We start from the raw sequence: 18,428 nt of genomic DNA on the forward strand, positions 1-18,428 counted from the left end.
CTACAGCACCGCGCCGCCGTTCCTCCACCTCCTCTGTTCCGCGCGGCTCTCAACCTCCCCAAGCTCCGGCCGCCGCCGCCAGATCCTCTGCGCGCCCCGCGTGGCTTCCCCTGGCTCGTCACCGCCACCACGCGTGTCGCTGGCCGGCTCCGACGTCTCCGCCTCGACCCTGACCCCTGCGCGCGAGCTGCTCCCCGAGACGGCGTCGCCTTGCTCTACCTCGACCGGCTCGTCCCCAAGCGATGCCCCGCTGTGCTCCTCTCGGCCATGCCCCCATGACCCTCGTCGCCTTGAGTTCGCCCCGGCCCTGCAGCTGGTCCTCGTCGCCGAGTGCGTTGTTTCCTGCGTCCGAAGGTTTCCTTGCCGCGCTGTTGCAAGCACGTCTCCCTGGTTATGGATTCCTATTGTTTTGGTGTCCTGCTGATTATCATGCGCGTGTATGTGATGCCTTGCCGTGAACCAGGTTGTTTCCCTCTGTCTTCCGTGGTGCTGCCAAATCCAAGACCTGCCGCCATCTCGTGAATCCACCGTGAGCGCACACAAGTTCGTCCAGTTTTCCGATGCCACTCGAAGACCATCGGCGTAATTCGAGATCGCCACCGACGCCGTAGATGGAACCAAGTTCTCCTTCTCAGATTCGGAGTCCGAAACCCGGCTTCATCTCCTTCCTCTCCAAGCCCGGTGGCCACCTTGGTTCCGATACCGTGAGACCCCGAACCTAAGTCAATCCTATTTTATAAATATGGCACATATCTTGTTGCATCAAAATCATGTTGCATTGCATATGTGGGTTGGATAAATAGCGAATCACCTAATTAAATATGGAATTGTGCGGGATTGTTATCTTTTCCCGATTCCATTTAATTTTGCGTAGCTCACCTATGCCTTGTCTTTGCCATGCTAATCCACATTTAATATGCGGGGTAGATAAACAACTCGAACCTAATAATTATTTGTCGGAATTCCGATTCCGTTTAATTTGGATATAAGTTGCATCACCGCATCATGTTTGCCATGTCATGCATGCATACCATATCATGGGCATGCCGATTCTTCTGCCGTAGTAGTAAGATTTGCATCCGTTGTTTGTTGTAGCATTTGCTTCTTCCCGGATAGGATCACGAAGTGGTGTGGTGAGATACGACAAGTTCTCCGGATGTCCCTCGGCAAGCTTTAGCAGGCAAGCATTTCCCCTATACTCTTGCCCCTGCAGGAGTCGCTCACCTATTTTATTTTGCCTTCTCCCTCATGCTATCCTTAAGTTGCGTTCTTGTCACGTGTCCTTTCCACTTGTTACCTTAAGCAGCCCATATTGCCACCATCACCTCCCATGGCTATTGTTTGGTTATCGAGTCTGCCTTGCGAGTCGTAGTGCATGCTAGTGCTGTTTTATCTCATTACCGTTACTGCTATCTTATCGGGTTAGATGTTGGGAAGAATCATGGTTACTTTAGTTGTTGATAATTGTTCAGCGGAGGCATCGGTGGGTCAGCTGATCGTTTTATGACGGCTCACTTGTGTTTCCTTAATAACTTAGGACCCGAGTTCTTGTTATCTCGTTCCGAGACTCGAGCGCTCTAACCACACGTGGGTATGCTTCCGGGTCTCCCCTCGACCACTGCCGGAATCTACAGCCTTGTCCAGTGGCCACAACTAGTTTCGTAACGTTTGTTTCTCCCGGGCGTGCAAGCATGTTTCTTTGTGGTCAGATGATATGATGTTACTTTTGGGGAAGCCGTGAGTGCCTTGTAACCCCGTTGTCTCTTGCACGCTCGTAGGATGCGGTACGTATTGTTAAGAGGTCATCCTCTAGTGGGCTCTGATCCTCTTAGCCGTAGACGCAAACAGCTAAGTCCGCTTCGGAGCACGGCCGGACTTCGTTACGGGTTAACTTGGTTAGGTGGCTTCCTGGACATTGTTGTAGTGAAGGAGAGTGCGTGTCGTGATATCCACCTGTCGTAAGTGGGTTGAGCGTGCGTGTGGGCACATTTGGGCACCCCTGCAGGGTTACAATCTTATCGATAAGCCGTGTCCGCGGTTATGGACGACTTGGAGCTGTATGACTCGACCATAGACAACTTACACCTGTTGTTTCAATACTATTAACTTGCATAGTAAGATAGAACAACTTAAATAATAACTGGTTAAAACTTGGGGGCCACCGTGGGGCCTGCGGCGCAGAAGAAGGGCCAGGGAACACCCAAATCCGATCCCCGTCCCATCACAGACGCCTCCGTCGGATCCAAGAAAGGGAAAGGATGCGATGTACTCCGGACGAGACAGATACCGCAACCCCTCTCCTCCGCCCAACGGTTACCCGCGACCCCCTCGCCGCCGTAGTCCAGCCGGAAACACCGAGGCCCATAGGGCACGGTGCGATTGTTATCCGCGACAACGTGCTGCCAAGAAACAGAAACGAGGAGCGCTCGCCGGAACCTCGCCGGAACCGGAACAATGTTCGTGAGCCCGAGCCTAGGAGGAGTCGGAATGAAGACCGGGGCCCGGAACCTCGCCGGAACCGCGATCCTGAACCTCGTAGGAGCCGCGACCCAGAGCCTCGCCGGAGCCGTGACCCGGAGCCCCGCCGGCATGACCAGGGCAGCCAGCGCCAAGGCCAAGGCAGCCACAGAAGCCGGAGTCAGCACCAGGAAGGTCGTGGAGATTCAGATGGCGGAAGCAAGAAGTCGGACCGCCCACCTCGCAGGTCTCCCTCACCACCACCTAGCGGTGGAGGCGGAGGTGGAGGCGGAGGCAATGGCCGGAGATCTCGCTCGCGCTCAAAGTCTCCCCGCCACGGCTCACGCGACGCACGGGACCGCCTTAACGAGTACAGAACTGACTACATTGGTCCGAAGTGCTTTGGCAGAATGATTCGAGAGGAACCAAAGCCAAGGAGCTCCCTCAAGCTACCGGAAATCGAAGCATTATGATGGCACCGAAAGGCCGGATACTGGATTGAGGACTACTACAACGCAGTAACCTTTGCCGGAGGAACCCCTAATATCGCCTGCCGCATGCTCCAGTTGTACCTTGTAGGACCAGCCCGGATCTGGCTCAGTGACCTCGAGAAAAACTCCATCTTTTGTTGGTTCGATCTGAAGACCGCTTTTGAGAAACACTTCAGGGGCACCTACAAAAGACCTGCCACAGCAAGCGACCTACAAGCTTGTATCCAGAAGAAGGGAGAAACCTCAAGAAACTTCCTCACACGATGGTTGGCATGCAGGAACGAGTGCGAAAACGTCGATCACACCACTGCCATGTACGCTTTTATTGGTGGACTGCAGAGAGGAGGATTGCTGAGGCACAAGCTTACATGTTTGGCTAACGCCAACAAACCGACTACGGATGAGATGATCTCCATCGCCGGTGATCACACTGCCGCCGATGACGACGCGGGCGGTGACATCGCAGCTACAGCAATCCCCCTGCACCAGCGAAGAAGAACCGTGATAACGGTAACAATAGCGGCCACAAACGCAAAAACCCCGATGACCGAGAAGAGTGGCGGATCCGAGATGGTCGCCATGGCGTTCCAACGCGGAGGTTCGGGAGGCGGAAGAGGACGCGGCCGTGGAGGCGGAGCCGGCGGGGGTCGGCAGCATGGCACGAGGTCACCGCAGGCGGATCCCGCGCCCCGCAAATCTACGAGGAGTACGGAGACATGCCCTGCCCGGCCCACTTGGATCCGGCTACGGGGAAGTCCACTCATACCAACCGCAGCTGCAAGTGGGTCAACGACCTCAAGAACGACCCGGAGGCAGGATACAAGCGAGCCCGGAAGCACCGCCCACGCGGCAAAGGAGGCAAGGGCAAGAACAAGGACAAGGAGGAGGACAGTTCCGAGGCGATGGACGAGGATGATAACTCGCCGGATCCCAAAGCCGGATCCGCGAGAAAATCCAACCCCTTCGAGAAAAAGAGCGTGGGGGCTTACCACACCTTCCTCGGAACCCCCACGAGTCCGTGCTACAAAATCAGCTACCCGGTTCCTGAACGCCACGGTTCCGAGCTGTGCCGCGATATGTCAGGTGGTCGGAAGTCCCGTGCACATTTGACAGGGGGGATCATCCCGCCTCTGTGCCAAAAGAATACTACGCCTTGGTTGTGAGTCCCCGCATAGACGGGTATGACTTCTCCAAGTGCCTCATGGATGGCGGAGCCAGCTTGAACATTATGTACCTGGAGACTCTGGAGCGGATGAACCTCACCAAGGAACAGCTCAAACACGGCACCACTGAGTTTCACGGCGTGGTTCCGGGTAAGAAGGCGAACTCCCTCGGCAGCATCACACTTCCTGTGGCCTTCGGCGATGTTCATAATTTCCGCGAAGAGAAGATCACGTTCGAAGTTGTGCCCTTCAAGAGCTCCTACCATGTCATCTTCGGCAGGCCCACCTACCACAAGTTCTGTTGTGGGTATACTTCATAGGTGTACCATCGACAGTGCCTAGATCCGGCAAGCCCGGGTGGCCCACAGACGGTGATGAGGCATGTGGCCCATCGGGCGGCCCAGTTGCTGTTGATCATGAAGGAAGAAGTCCAGCCCGGGATCGGCGAGGCCGGATCCGTACCGACATAGGAGTAACCCGGATCCATGGAGGCCCATGAGAACCCGGATCCAGTACGACATATATGGAAGGCGGATCCGTGACGTGCACGGCAAGATATTGTACCGTAGTTAGGCTGTCTGTAATCCGGCTAGGACTCTCCATGTAAACCCTAGATCCGTGCGCCTTTATAAGCCGGATCCTGGGAGCCCTAGAGGCACAACCACAACTCATTGTAACAACGCGAAAGCGCCCAGATAATTCCAGACAAGCGGCGGTAGGCCATGTCGTCGTGCAGGTGTTCCGAAGCTGGGTAACTCGCGTACCACCGTCCCGTGTGCACTCCGCCCTATGGCCCCTACTTCTTCTCCCCCTCGTGAGGATCCCTCCTCCGAGGTACCGTCGATTAGGCAACGACAGTGTGAGTGCCTTTGTAAGTACCTCTTTGCGAAGGGGGAACGCATCGGTTGGGTTATGTTTGCAGAGTATAGAACTGTTAGTTTATGCGCTCTCTCATCTTCTCTGATTAGACGAATGTTGTAGAGTGTCTCTATAGGTTTTTAGTGCTTGCGCGCTGCCTCTTAACCCCACCATATTGCCTATGACGTTCCTCTTGCGTCCTCTAAGTCCCCTGCGTGCCTCAAGTACAAAGGATGACTGGTTAACGAATGCTTATACGTCTTGAAGTCTTGTTAAGTACGAACCCGTACTTATTGTTGCTTCTACGGGATATAACCGGGCAGGTATGAAGATATGTTCGATGAAGACGACGTTAGCAAGGTTACCCTTCCGGCTTGGCCTGGGCAGGGTTATGGACGCCACTGGTTATCTTCAGGACTCTTAGTCCAATTTGTATCTTGTCCATACTCAGACGTATTCGATCTTACGTATGACTTGGATCTTTGTATTGTATATTTGTATCTTGACTCGTTGGAGTCGTTGTTGTAATATATGTATCTTGTGGGCTCTATTGTAATCCTGTTGTAATGTTACCGCTCGTGTTAATTCCTCTGGCATCACGTGTGTGATTTGTCGCGCACGTCGTGTCGAAGTGCGTCTCTGAATCGATATTGTGCGGATTTCGGCGGGTTCGCTGGGATCCTCATGGTACCGGTTCCGAGGCGTCACAGCTCTCCGGCGGGCAGGAATCCGCCGGGGAAATTCCCTCCCGGAGGGGGAAATCGACGCCATCGTCACCGCCATCGAGCTGGACATCATCTCCATCACCATCACCATCATCTTCATCATCATCACCGCCATCTCCACCGCTGCACCTCGTCACCGCTGTAGCAATTTGGGTTTGATCTTGATGGTTTGATAGGGGAAACTCTCCCGGTGTTGATTTCTACTTGTTATTGATGCTATTGAGTGAAACCGTTGAACCAAGGTTTATGTTCAGATTGTTATTCATTATCATATCACCTCTGATCATGTTCCATATGATGTCTCGTGAGTAGTTCGTTTAGTTCTTGAGGACATGGGTGAAGTCTAAATGTTAGTAGTGAAGTATGGTTGAGTAATATTCAATGTTATGATATTTAAGTTGTGGTGTTATTCTTCTAGTGGTGTCGTGTGAACGTCGACTACACGACACTTCACCTTTATGGGCCTAGGGGAATGCATCTTGTACTCGTTTGCCAATTGCGGGGTTGCCGGAGTGACGAAACCCGAGCCCACGTTGGTATATCGATGCAGGAGGGATCGCAGGATCTCAGAGTTTAAGGCGGTGGTTAGATTTATCTTAATTACTTTCTTGTAGTTGCGGATGCTTGCAAGGGGTATAATCACAAGTATGTATTAGTCCTAGGAAGGGCGGTACATTAGCATAGGTTCACCCACACAACACTTATCAAAACAATGAAGATTAATTAGCCGTATGTAGCGAAAGCACTAGACTAAAATCCCGTGTGTCCTCGAGAACGTTTGGTCATTATAAGTACACAAACCGGCTTGTCCTTTGTGCTAAAAAGGATTGGGCCACTCGCTGCAATTGTTACTCTCGCACTTTACTTACTCGTACTTTATTCATCCGTTACATCAAAACCCCCCGAATACTTGTCCGTGAGCATTTACAGTGAATCCTTCACCGAAACTGCTTGTCAACACCTTCTGCTCCTCGTTGGGATCGACATTCTTACTTATCGAAGATACTACGATACACCCCCTATACTTGTGGGTCATCACATATCATAGAGTTTCTTAGGCATAACAGAAATACTTGCACCAAGAACACATAAAGCATTAAAATCAAAATCATTGACCTCCATTTTAATGATGGGCTCCAAACCATCTTCCAACTTCCTAGGGATAGACGTTTCAAGTTTTAATTCCTCTTCCCTAGCTTTAATGAGAGCATTTGTAATATGTTTTGTAAAGGCCAAGTTTATAACACTAGCATTAGGACTTCTAGCAAGTTTTTGCAAGAACTTAATAACTTCAGAAATATGACAATTATCAAAATCAAAACCATTATGATCTAAAGCAATGGGATCATTGTCCCCAACACTTTGAAAAATTTCAGCACTTTTATCACAAACAGTTTCAGCAGTTTCAGGCAATTTTGCACGCTTTGTAGTAGAAGTAGAAACATTGCCAACACCAATTATTTTACCATTGATAGTAGGAGGTTTAGCAACATGTGAAGCATCAACATTACTAGTGGTAGTAATAGTCCAAACTCTAGCTATATTATTCTCTTTAGCAAGTTTTTCTTCTCTTTCCCACCTAGCATGCAATTCTGCCATCATTCTAATATTGTTATTAATTCGAACTTGGATAGCATTTGCTGTAGCAAATGACTTAATATCTTTAGTTTCATTAGGCATAACTTTCAGTTTTAAAAGATCAACATCAACAGCAAGACTATCAACCTTAGAAGCAAGAACATCAATTTTACCAAACTTTTCCTCAACAGATTTGTTAAAAGCAGTTTGTGTACTAATAAATTCTTTAAGCATGACTTCAAGATCAGAGGGTACACTCCTACTATTGTTGTAAGAATTACCATAACCATTACCACTATTAGAAGGATATGGCCTATAGTTGTTATTACCAAAATTATTCCTATAAGCATTGTTGTTGAAATTATTATTTTTAATGAAGTTCACATCAACATGTTCTTCTTGAGCAACCAATGAAGCTAAAGGAACATTATTAGAATCAACATGATATTTACCATTAACAAGCATAGACATAATAACATCAATCTTATCACTCAAGGAAGAGGTTTCTTCAACAGAATTTACCTTCTTACTTTGAGGAGTCCTTTCAGTGTGCCATTCAGAGTAGTTGATCATCATATCATCAAGAAGCTTTGTTGCAGCACCCAAAGTGATGGACATAAAAGTACCTCGAGCAGCTGAATCCAATAGGTTCCTTGAAGAAAATTTTAATCCTGCATAAAAGGTTTGGATGATCATCCAAGTAGTTAGTCCATGGGTAGGGCAATTCTTTACCAAAGATTTCATTCTCTCCCATGCTTGTGCAACATGTTCATTATCCAATTGCTTAAAATTCATAATGCTACTTCTCAAAGATATAATTTTAGCAGGAGGATAATATTTTCCAATGAAATCATCTTTACATTTAGTCCATGAACTAATACTATTTTTAGGCAAAGATAGCAACCAATCTTTAGCTCTTCCTCTCAAGGAGAAAGGAAACAATTTCAGTTTTATAATATCCCCATCTATATCCTTATACTTTTGCATTTCACAAAGTTCAACAAAATTATTAAGATGGGCAGCGAGCATCATCAGTACTAACACCAGAAAATTGCTCTCTCATAACAAGATTTAGTAAAGCAGGTTTAATTTCATAAAATTCTGTTGTAGAAGCAGGTGGAGCAATAGGAGTGCATATGAAATCATTATTATGAAATCATTATTATGTGTGCTAGTGAAGTCACACAACTTAGTGTTCTCAGGAGTATTCATTTAAGCAATAAAAAAAATAAATAAAGCAAAACCGAATTAAATAAAGTAAAACAAGTAACTAATTTTTTTTTTGCGTTTTTGATATAAAGAAAGCAAACAAGACAGAAAATAAAATAAAGCAAGACAATAAACAAAGTAAAGAGAATGGGTGTGAGAGACTCCCCTTGCAGCGTGTCTTGATCTCCCCGGCAACGGCGCCCGAAAAGTAGCTGCTTGTGACGGTAAAGCACACGTCCGTTGGGAACCCCAAGAGGAAGGTATGATGAGTACATCAGCGAGTTTTCCCTCAGTAAGAAACCAAGGTTATCGAACCAGTAGGAGATGAAGACCACGTGAAGGTTGTTGGTGAAGGAGTATAGTGCGGTGCAACACCAAGGATTCCGGTGCCAACGTGGAACCTGCACAACACAATCAAACTACTTTGCCCCAACTTAACAGTGAGGTTGTCAATCTCACCGGCTTGCTGAAAACAAAGGATTAAACGTATGGTGTGGAAAATGATGTTTGCTTGCAGAAAACAAAAGAAAACAATGATTGCGATAGGTTGTATTTCAGATGTAAAAGAATGGATCGGGGTCCACGAGTTCACTAGTGGTGTCTCTCCAATAAGATAAATAACATGTTGGGTAAACAAATTACAGTTGGGCAATTGACAAATAGAGAGGACATAACAATGCACATACATATCATGATGACTACTATGAGATTTACTTAGGGCATTACGACAAAGAACATAGACCGCGATCCAGCATGCATCTATGCCTAAAAACTCCACCTTCGGGTTAGCATCGCACCCCTTCCAGGTATTAAGTTGCAAACAACAGAGAATTGCATTAAGTACGTACGTAATGTAAACAATACAAATATCCTTAGACAAAGCATTGATGTTTTATCCCTAGTGGCAACAAGCACATCCACAACCTTAGAACTTTTTGTCACCGTCCCGGATTCAATGGAGGCATGAACCCACTATCTAGCATAAATACCCCCTCTTGGAGTTACAAGTATCAACTTGGCCGGAGCCTCTACTAGCAACGGAGAGCATGCAAGATCATAAATAACATATATGATAGATCAATAATCAACTTGACATAGTATTCCATATTCATCGGATCCCAACAAACACAACATGTAGCATTAAAAATAGATGATCTTGATCATGATAGGCAGCTCACAAGATCTAAACATGATGGCATAATAGGAGAAGACAACCATCTAGCTACTCGCTATGGACCCATAGTCCAAGGATGAACTACTCACGCATCAGTCCGGAGGCGGGCATGGTGATGTAGAGCCCTCCGGTGATGATTCCCCTATCCGGCATGGTGCCGGAGGAGATCTTCAGAACCCCCCGAGATGGGGTTGACAGCGGCGGCGTCTCTGGAACTGTTCTCGTATTTTGGCTCTCGGTACTAGGGTTTTCGGAGACGAAGGAATAAATAGGCGAAGCGGCAGCGTCGGGGGAGCCAGGGGGCTCCCTCCCCATAGGTCGGCGCGGGGGGCCCCACTGCCGCGCCGCCATATGGTGTGGCCCCCCTGCTGACCTTCCTCGACTCTTCTTCGGACTTCTGGAACACTCTGTGGAAAATAGGGCCGTGGGCTTTTGTTTCGTCCAATTTTGAGAATATTTGTGAACTAACTTTTCTGAAATCAAAAACAGCAGAAAACAGAAACTGGCACTGTGGCATCTTATTAATAGGTTAGTCCCAGAAAATGCATAAAAACATTATAAGGTGTGAATAAAACATGTAGGTATTGTCATAAAACTAGCATGGAACACAAGAAATTATAGATACATTGGAGACGTATCAGTGAGCTCCGGCCCGACACTGTTGTTGTCTGTTCTACTCCTATTTTGCGTAGTCTCGGAAATCCCGGAAATTTTTCGTACAATTTTATTCAAAAAAAAATATTCTCGTCGGGAAGGAATATCCGAAATTTTCATATTGTGGATATTTTGAAATTGTGTTATTTCTATTCATGGATATTTTCACTTGTGAGGATGAGGTAAGTGGGATCCTGAACTCATTGTTTCACGATTGTAATCCTAATTATCGCTCCTAATTGGATAAACACTGGGTTGAATGTTGGTGCTGCTGCAGCTTAAGTTGGTTGATTTTGGACATAGATTATTGCTTCCAGTTGGATACGTCACATTGTGCCATTAGGCGCCGAAATAAACACACATAACATTCATCACTGTTGCGGCAACAACCAAAACAAACAAACATCACACCTAATAGTAACAGTGTACATCCTAAGCACAAACACATTGTTCACTTCATTACACGCCGCAAACACAAGAGTATCATTAAACACAGTTTACATGACCAATAGAAAGAACACAACTCAAGTCTTGTGAACAGGTATTGCACTCGTTGATCTTCCCTTCATATGTCACCAGAGAATGTTCTCCAGGTACATGACGAGGGCTTTGTGTTGTGCCCAGCATTGGGCCTCTTAGTGTTGTTGATGGCAATGTGTTTGACATGCTTCAGAATGCTTGTGTAAGATGAGTCTTCATTACATGGGCATCGATAGCCTTGCCTATACACCTTGGTGTATCCTCGCTTTAGCTCATCGAGTGATTTCTCGTAGTAATCTGACTCGTCATCAATATTAAAAGTGTGATAAAAATCAACATGCATATGAAAGAAGTCATATGATAAAGTTGCAATTCACGTACCAGTTGAAGTATTGTACTACAACAATGCCATGAATAGAAGTCCATCGGATGAAGCGGAGGGGGTGACAGTGGTATCATAATGTTGCATGTACCAGATAGATCGTTATAGTGGCATATATTGTGTGAACTTATAGAGCACGGAATCCAGTGGCTTAAAGTTTGCTATGAACAACACAATAGTAGGCAGTTACCATCCTTGCTTAGGACAAGTCACATATAAATTACAACTGATAGGATTCGCTGATTTGGTGGTGGCTCAGTTTGGCGGACTTTGGATCACTGACACAACATTTGATGGGACCCACCTATAAGTGATTCAAAGTGAGCTGAATTTGAGTCCCAAAAAAGTGTCAAAATTATAGTGACATAACCAGTGAACTTGGAATGCAAACAAATATGTTAGGTGAATTAAATTTTCCATGAACTACCCAGTCCGTTACATAATATTTTCAATGAGTTTATATGAAGGAATGCTCTTCTAGTCCATGTGTTGGATTCGTATTATGCCATGAAGATAAAGATATACCCTTAGTATTGGCATGAAGATCTTGAATGTTTGATTTCAATAGAAGAATTCAAGATATGGCTCTAAGTTATCGTCATAATATATTAATGAGTTGAGCATTGGTTTATTAAGATCTAGATATTGCAATCAAATGTAGATTTCTTTATGCACCTCAAGATATTCAGATACAACATGAGAAGATACAAGGTTGACCAATACAAAGAGTGAAGTTCGGATTCAAGTTGGTTAACACATGAAGCATAAGAATGCATCACATGAGATCTTGTGATCTTGTGGTATGGTAAGCTTGTCAATTATGCTTTGCGAACTACCCCATCATATATATGTGTTTTTGTGTTGTCTATGTGGGTTATGTATCTTTCCATGGGGATGCATCAAAAGTAAAGATTTCATATAGCCCATGAGACAATGACATCAAGCACTGAATGTCACCAAGGTTGAGAAGGGAAATTTCAAGATAAGCCTCTAGAGAAGTTCATATACTTTAAGCTTGTCATCCATTTGGTGAATGGACATGTGAACATGTGTCTTAATGTAGCTATCCATAGTGGTGTATGGGGAGAAAATTAATTATGAGTCTTCAAGATGCAACAATAATCTAGTGAAGCATTCTGGCTTTCAGTTGGGTAACTTGATCACATCGTTTTGTGTCAAAAAAAACTTGATCACATCGTCTTAGGGAGCTACATCCTGTAAATACTTTGCATCCCACTTATTCTTGGTGCTTTTCTATGTAAGTTTCTTGAGATTTTCCAGCCTCTTCAAAAAGCCCAAGTCATCGAAACCGAAATTTATATACATCTTCTATTGCGTTTTAGAGTTTGGAGGTTTTAGATGGAGGTTTCATACCTATCCTTATTTCCTATTTTAACTGTTCTATTTATCGGGTTTTATATCTTCTATTAAACAAATCTTGTTCTTAGATTTTCAATAAGCCTAAGTTCGCTAAAATCGCAGTTCGGACGCAAAAGTAATCACCGTTTTCGTATTCTGTCTAAAAAATCGGTGATCAAACCGGCTGCCATCCTTCCAACCAAACCTTTCCGTGGGATGCCAGTTTCTAAGGCGTTGCCCACCAAAGTGGTATTCAGAGAGGCCATTTAGCAGTCGCCGATCAGTTCGGTAGAAGTTCTGGCGGGGAAATCAGCGGTGCCAGTCTTTTTGCCAACCGTTCCGGCGTTGGAGCCCGACGGATCATATGGTTTGCCAATCTTGACTCGACTGCTCGTTTTGGCCCAAATGGTCATATTTGCTTTTCCAATAAAAGGGTCTCTTCCTCATTGTTTATCTAGGGTTCTTGAGCATGTTTTTGACCACCCCTTGTTGAACCTCTTGAGCTTGCTTACTCTCCCATCCCTCCTACGATTCTTGCATCGTTTTGAGAGCTTTGAAAGAGGAGATCTAGATCTACAATCCCCACTAAGAAATTTCTCCTCTAACTGAGGGGAACCCTTTGGATCTTGATTTTGGAGTCATTGGTTGACCTCCACCATTTTTCTTCCTCTCTAATTCCTCTCTATCACTTTTGCTTTAGTGGAATTTGAGTGTGAAGGATTTGAACATCTTTGGTGTTCTTGCTTTGCATCCTTGCATAGAGTTGAGCTATCTATTGAGAGACTGTGAGCCTGATAATATTTTAGGGTGGCCTGCTAGTTGGCTTGGTGATTGGTGCTCCAGTGACTTCTTCGTGGAAGATTGTGAAGAGGCCCGAGCTTTTCTTTCATGGAGCTTGTGAAGTGGTTGTAGAGTTTGCCATCTCCAGAGTGGAGCCAAAGCTAGCCATAAGGAAATGGCATTTGTCCTTCGAGGAATTAGCCTAGAGAAGATGGTGAGCCTTCGTGGCATTCAGGAGACCTTCGTGGTAACCCACATCTCTCCAATGTGACGTAGCTTAGTTCGTGTAAGGGAATACGAGATTACAACTTCATCTCCGTGTGCCTCGATTATCTCTATATCTGTAATTATTTTTAAAACATCCTTTCACCTTTTACCTCCCCTCTAGACCACATCTGGTCCTTCCATGAGGCCACAACGGGGCCGAGAAGTAGGGCAGCTATGGCAGCCCACAAATGCGTCGCCACAGCATCCAACCAAGTTCAAGGGCGGAGGCAAGCACGTGCGCGCCATGGAGGACGCCCTCAACCAGCGTGTGTCCGCGACCTTGAAGTCATGAGGCGCAAGCGTGTGGAGGCGACCACACAAGGAGTGACTGCGATCTTTTCGTGGAAATGCCAAAAAGAAATACCCCCTCCCCAAAATTAGGATGCATATTAGTTTTGGTCAAAGTCAAACTTTGTAAATTTGATTAAATATGTAAAAAAATTATAGCAACATCTACAACAGTCTCAATGTAATTAGAATCATCCTGAAATATATTTTTATATTATATGCATTTGGTATCATAAAAGTTAATATGTTTTTATATGTAGTGGGACTAATTTTTTAAAGTTTGATTTTGACCAAACCACATCCTAAATTGGGAAGGAGGGAGTATACTTGTTTGCGAAAGAGATGATCTTAAAATAAAAGATAGAAATACACTTATTTGCAAAAGAAAGGGGTAAAGTAGCACCTCTGTCTATAAAAGAATAATACTATATATAAAATACAAACCCTTTTGCCGTGACCAGAGGGCCCCAAGCACTGTTCATGCTCAGACGCGCATGTACAGTGTCTTGGGCCCACTTTTTTTACTTTCTTTAAATAAAATTGTGATAGTAATTTTCTAAAGTTCACGGTAATAATTTTTGTAGCAATTTATCAGTAGAGATATTCAACCATGATTTAATTACCTGGCAGTAATTCTTCACTGGAGCATAATTTCTCAACGGTGATTTTAATTTTTCGCGTTAACCATTTAGCAGTAAATTTGACGAGGTGATAACTACCTATATTTTCCTCGAAAGAAAATTTCTGTAGAAATCTTGAGGGTCAACAGAACTTGTCGGTGTCAACTATGAAACACTGTTAGCTACCTAATAGTAACTCTTCAAGGGCACACATTTATGTGTCCGTAATTTCTCAAAAACGCACAAGCATGATAATTTTTATATGAATCTTCAACTGCAGCTGTTGTTCTCGACAGTAATTACCCGTCAGTATTTCTTCAATGTTGCATGATTTTTCAACGGCAATTCTAAAAGAATCCAACATTAGCCACATGTTTTACGCGAGGAAAATAATCTGATGGAGGGAGTACTAAAGACGAGCAATTGATGATGAGGGGTACCGGTGCTTGTGGGCCCAACTTACATGAGTGAGAAAGGAACAAAGATTTAGAGACAGCGAGAGACGCACAGATGAGCAATGTAGGCCACACGTGCCCAGTAGGTAACCTGTTAAGTAATCAACAGGTCTGATGCGCATTTGCCTTTTTTTTCTTGCTTTGATAATGTTTAATTGAGGCGATGAAGAAGGGGGATATGGTTGCTACTCTACGCTTGGTGTTTCGAAGCCACGCCAACGTAGCCTTGGCTGCAAGTAAACTGCGGTTGTATTTTCCTCAGCCTAGCTACTAATTTCGCGGTGACGGTGACAACCACATTGAGTTATGTGTATGAACGAGGAGGTTGTAGCTGAAAAGGTTACGCTCGTGGACAATTTCTTGACACTTTCCTGTTCCTAACTCAAGCACCAGCAAGATATACACTCTCCTGTTCCCATCTCAGCAATCTAAAGTTGGTCCTGGCTAATCATGCTTTCTTGCTTTCTAATTTACCTAGTAGCTTTTCTAAATTAGCTCAACGACTCCATATCTGTAAAAATAATATTCCTTCACAAATCACAACAACCAAAGTACTCCTACTACCGCTAGCGACTGGTCAGTGGTTACTCACACTCCCAATCCTTTTCTTTCACCAGCTCCCTCTGCCTTCTCCACCCTATCTATTAATCCACCCACCTCAAGCTCCAACCTTTCCCTCCCACAACCCAAATCCGCCATGGCGCCGCACGCAGCCGTCCTCCTCTCTCTGCTGGCGCTCGCCCTCGCGGCGCCGCTGGCCGCGCGCGCGGCGGACACGCACCTCCACTTCTTCCTCCACGACCAAGTCTCCGGCAGCAACCCGACGGCGGTGCAGATCATCAAGGGCCCCGGCTCCGCCTCCAGCGCCTTGGGGGGCATGGCCTTCGGCGACACGACCGTCATCGACGACGCGCTGACGGAGACCCCGTCGGCGACGTCCGCGGCCGTGGGGCGCGCGCAGGGCTACTACATGATGTCGTCGCAGTCGGGCGCGGTGCTGATGGTGTGCGTGAACCTGCTGCTCACCGCGGGGGACTACAACGGCAGCACGCTCGCCGTCATCGGCCGCGACGACGTCACGGCCACCACGCGGGAGCTCTCCGTGGTGGGCGGCACCGGCAAGTTCCGGATGGCCACCGGCTACGTGGTGTGGAGGACCAACAGCTCCAGCGGCCCCGACGTCACCGTCGAGCTCGACGTCTACGTCGCCGCGCTCAACGGCTCGAGCACCATCGCCGCCGACGCGCCCGTCTCCCCCATCGACGGCGGCGGCGGCGCCGGGACGGGCAGCGGATCCAGCGGGAAGTCGTCCTCCGGCGCGGCCGCGCTGCTGCCGTACGGGTGGGCCAACGCGGTGGTGGCCGCCGTCCTTGTAGCTCTGGCCGGTTGCGTTTGGTGAGCAGAGCTCGATCCACCATGGGTGAGAGTCAGTGAGTGGGGTCCACTATCGATACAAACATGAGATAGATCTAGAAGGAGATGCGTTGCGTGCATTATTGGAGTGAGACGAGACATCGGTCGGTGTAGTGCTGCGTGTTTGGTGGTGGCGGCAGATGGATGCCTTTTCTTGCCGTTGCTTTTGCTGATGTGCACATGACTACATCATGACATTCGTGAGAGGTTACTTTCTTCTATATTCGTGTGATAGAATTTAACTACTAGAAGAACCGATTCCATCTTTTCTTGGTTGTCAATTTGGCATGTATGCATCAAAATCTGGTATGTAGCTAGCTTGAGCATCATGCAATGCAGTCCCTCCTTTTCGCCTCGAGACGACCGTGTAGTGTGTAGTGGAGACAGTGAAGTAATTTCCTTTCTCGCTAGAGCAAGTCCAACATAATAAGCAAAAATTGGGTAACCAGCCCGGTTTTGACAATTTGAGAAACAAGATTTGGCTAGCTAAAACTGCTTACGCAGAACTAAAATTGGGTACCCAAAAATGGACTGAGCATTTTCTCCCCTGCTATTTCTGTTCTACATATTGCATATATCATCTAAATTAACTCAAATTTTCAAAACAATTTATTATCATGCTGTACATAAACTTGAACATTACAAATCCATAACATTTTAAATTCAAGCCAACCTAGAACCAAAGCGCATCATCAACACACAACAAAAGTTTATCAAAGTGCATAGAAGAACACGATAAAATTTATTTTCTTCGATATGGGAAATCGAGCCCCAAAACCTCAACATCGAGCGATGTACACAACCTTTATTCATTATTAAAACAATAAAGTTTAGCGAAAGCCATTACAAAGACCATACAAACCCAGACCACCAAAAAACACCATCGAGCAGGACCATGGCAGTCCATCGCCAGCTCCCCAACGAAATCTAGAAAACCCCCAACTCGCTCTGAATGTCGTTGCCTCCACTCTCTTCCGCTAACCCATCTTCAGCGTGTAAACCGATGCGCAGACTCTTGCCACACGAGCCACCGACACCACCGCATGCCAAGTAGGACAACCTCCCTCCATGCTAACTCCGAAGCACGTTGCAGTCGCCGATGGTACACCGCAACATCATGCTGCCAAGTAGCACCCGCAAACAACTTGAAATGTCTGAAGAATCTGCCATGCGTAGGACCTCAACTCTCAAATGGCACCACCCCATCCATTGTCATTACCATAGAGCTCTCTCTCAAATGGAACCACCCCATCCATTATCATTACCATCGTTGCCTCCCATGCCACCATTGCCACCTATGGAACTCTCTTAACAACAAGATTTGGTCACCTCAAAGCTCAAAATTTGCTTGGCCCTTCTCATATGACCATTGGGGTAAATGAACACAATCTTTTGATCATGCTCCAACATCTTGAGTAATTTATCATTTGTCACATATCTCTCCTCAATGTCACCAAGTGTTTAGGGCCACCACCCTTCTCTTCTTGGCCGCCACCCTCCTCTCATCGGCCTCCCTCCTCTCCTCCATTTCTTTAGTCTTTCAGGTCCTTCCTTACAGAAGCGATGTCCTTCGTAAACACTATCATGTTTTCCAATGACTCCATCTAACCCTTGTCTCTATCCTTTGTCATCTTCTTCTTTTCTTTCTTCATTCGATCCAGTGTTTTTGTGTTAACTAAGGAGAGAGGAGTGAGGCTACTTGAGATTTCATCATCGGTGTCAGCCACAAAACCCTCTCCAACCGAGCTAGAGATAGGCTTCTTCTTGGTTGGGATTTCATTAGAGGCGGTTCTTACATTTCTCATCATTTTTGATATTTTTCCAACAATGGTGCAAAGTGAAGCCCTTCCCATGCTTTCCACCTTTCTTCTTTGGTTTGCAATCTACATAAGCAATGTGTTGCTACAAATATGAAAATCAAGTTAGCCTCAAATGCACACAATAGATGTTCAAATGTAAATACTTGATCATGCCCATCAACTTCTCTTCAAAAAAAAAATCCTACTTGGATCGAGACTATCAACAATGGCCACACAAGATGACCAATTGAAACAATCAATGTTTATGGTTTGGAA

The 18,428-nt window shown here is 46.0% G+C and overlaps 1 protein-coding gene across 1 annotated transcript; it reads left to right on the forward strand.

The window, feature by feature from the left end:
• The first annotated feature begins 15,637 nt into the window (after positions 1–15,637).
• On the forward strand, positions 15,638–16,618 carry LOC124677870 (dirigent protein 1-like). The gene has a single exon (XM_047213822.1). It carries the CDS (start codon positions 15,638–15,640, stop codon positions 16,337–16,339), a length of 702 nt encoding a protein of 233 aa, XP_047069778.1. The 3' UTR covers positions 16,340–16,618.
• The last annotated feature ends 1,810 nt before the right edge of the window (positions 16,619–18,428 follow it).

Source organism: Lolium rigidum, chromosome 7 (genome assembly GCF_022539505.1).
Source record: "Lolium rigidum isolate FL_2022 chromosome 7, APGP_CSIRO_Lrig_0.1, whole genome shotgun sequence".
NCBI classification, from domain to species: domain Eukaryota; kingdom Viridiplantae; phylum Streptophyta; class Magnoliopsida; order Poales; family Poaceae; genus Lolium; species Lolium rigidum.

Excerpts from the sequence above, each read along its gene's own strand:
- LOC124677870 (XM_047213822.1), top strand. The coding sequence starts at position 15,638 with ATGGCGCCGCACGCAGCCGTCCTCCTCTCTCTGCTGGCGCTCGCCCTC.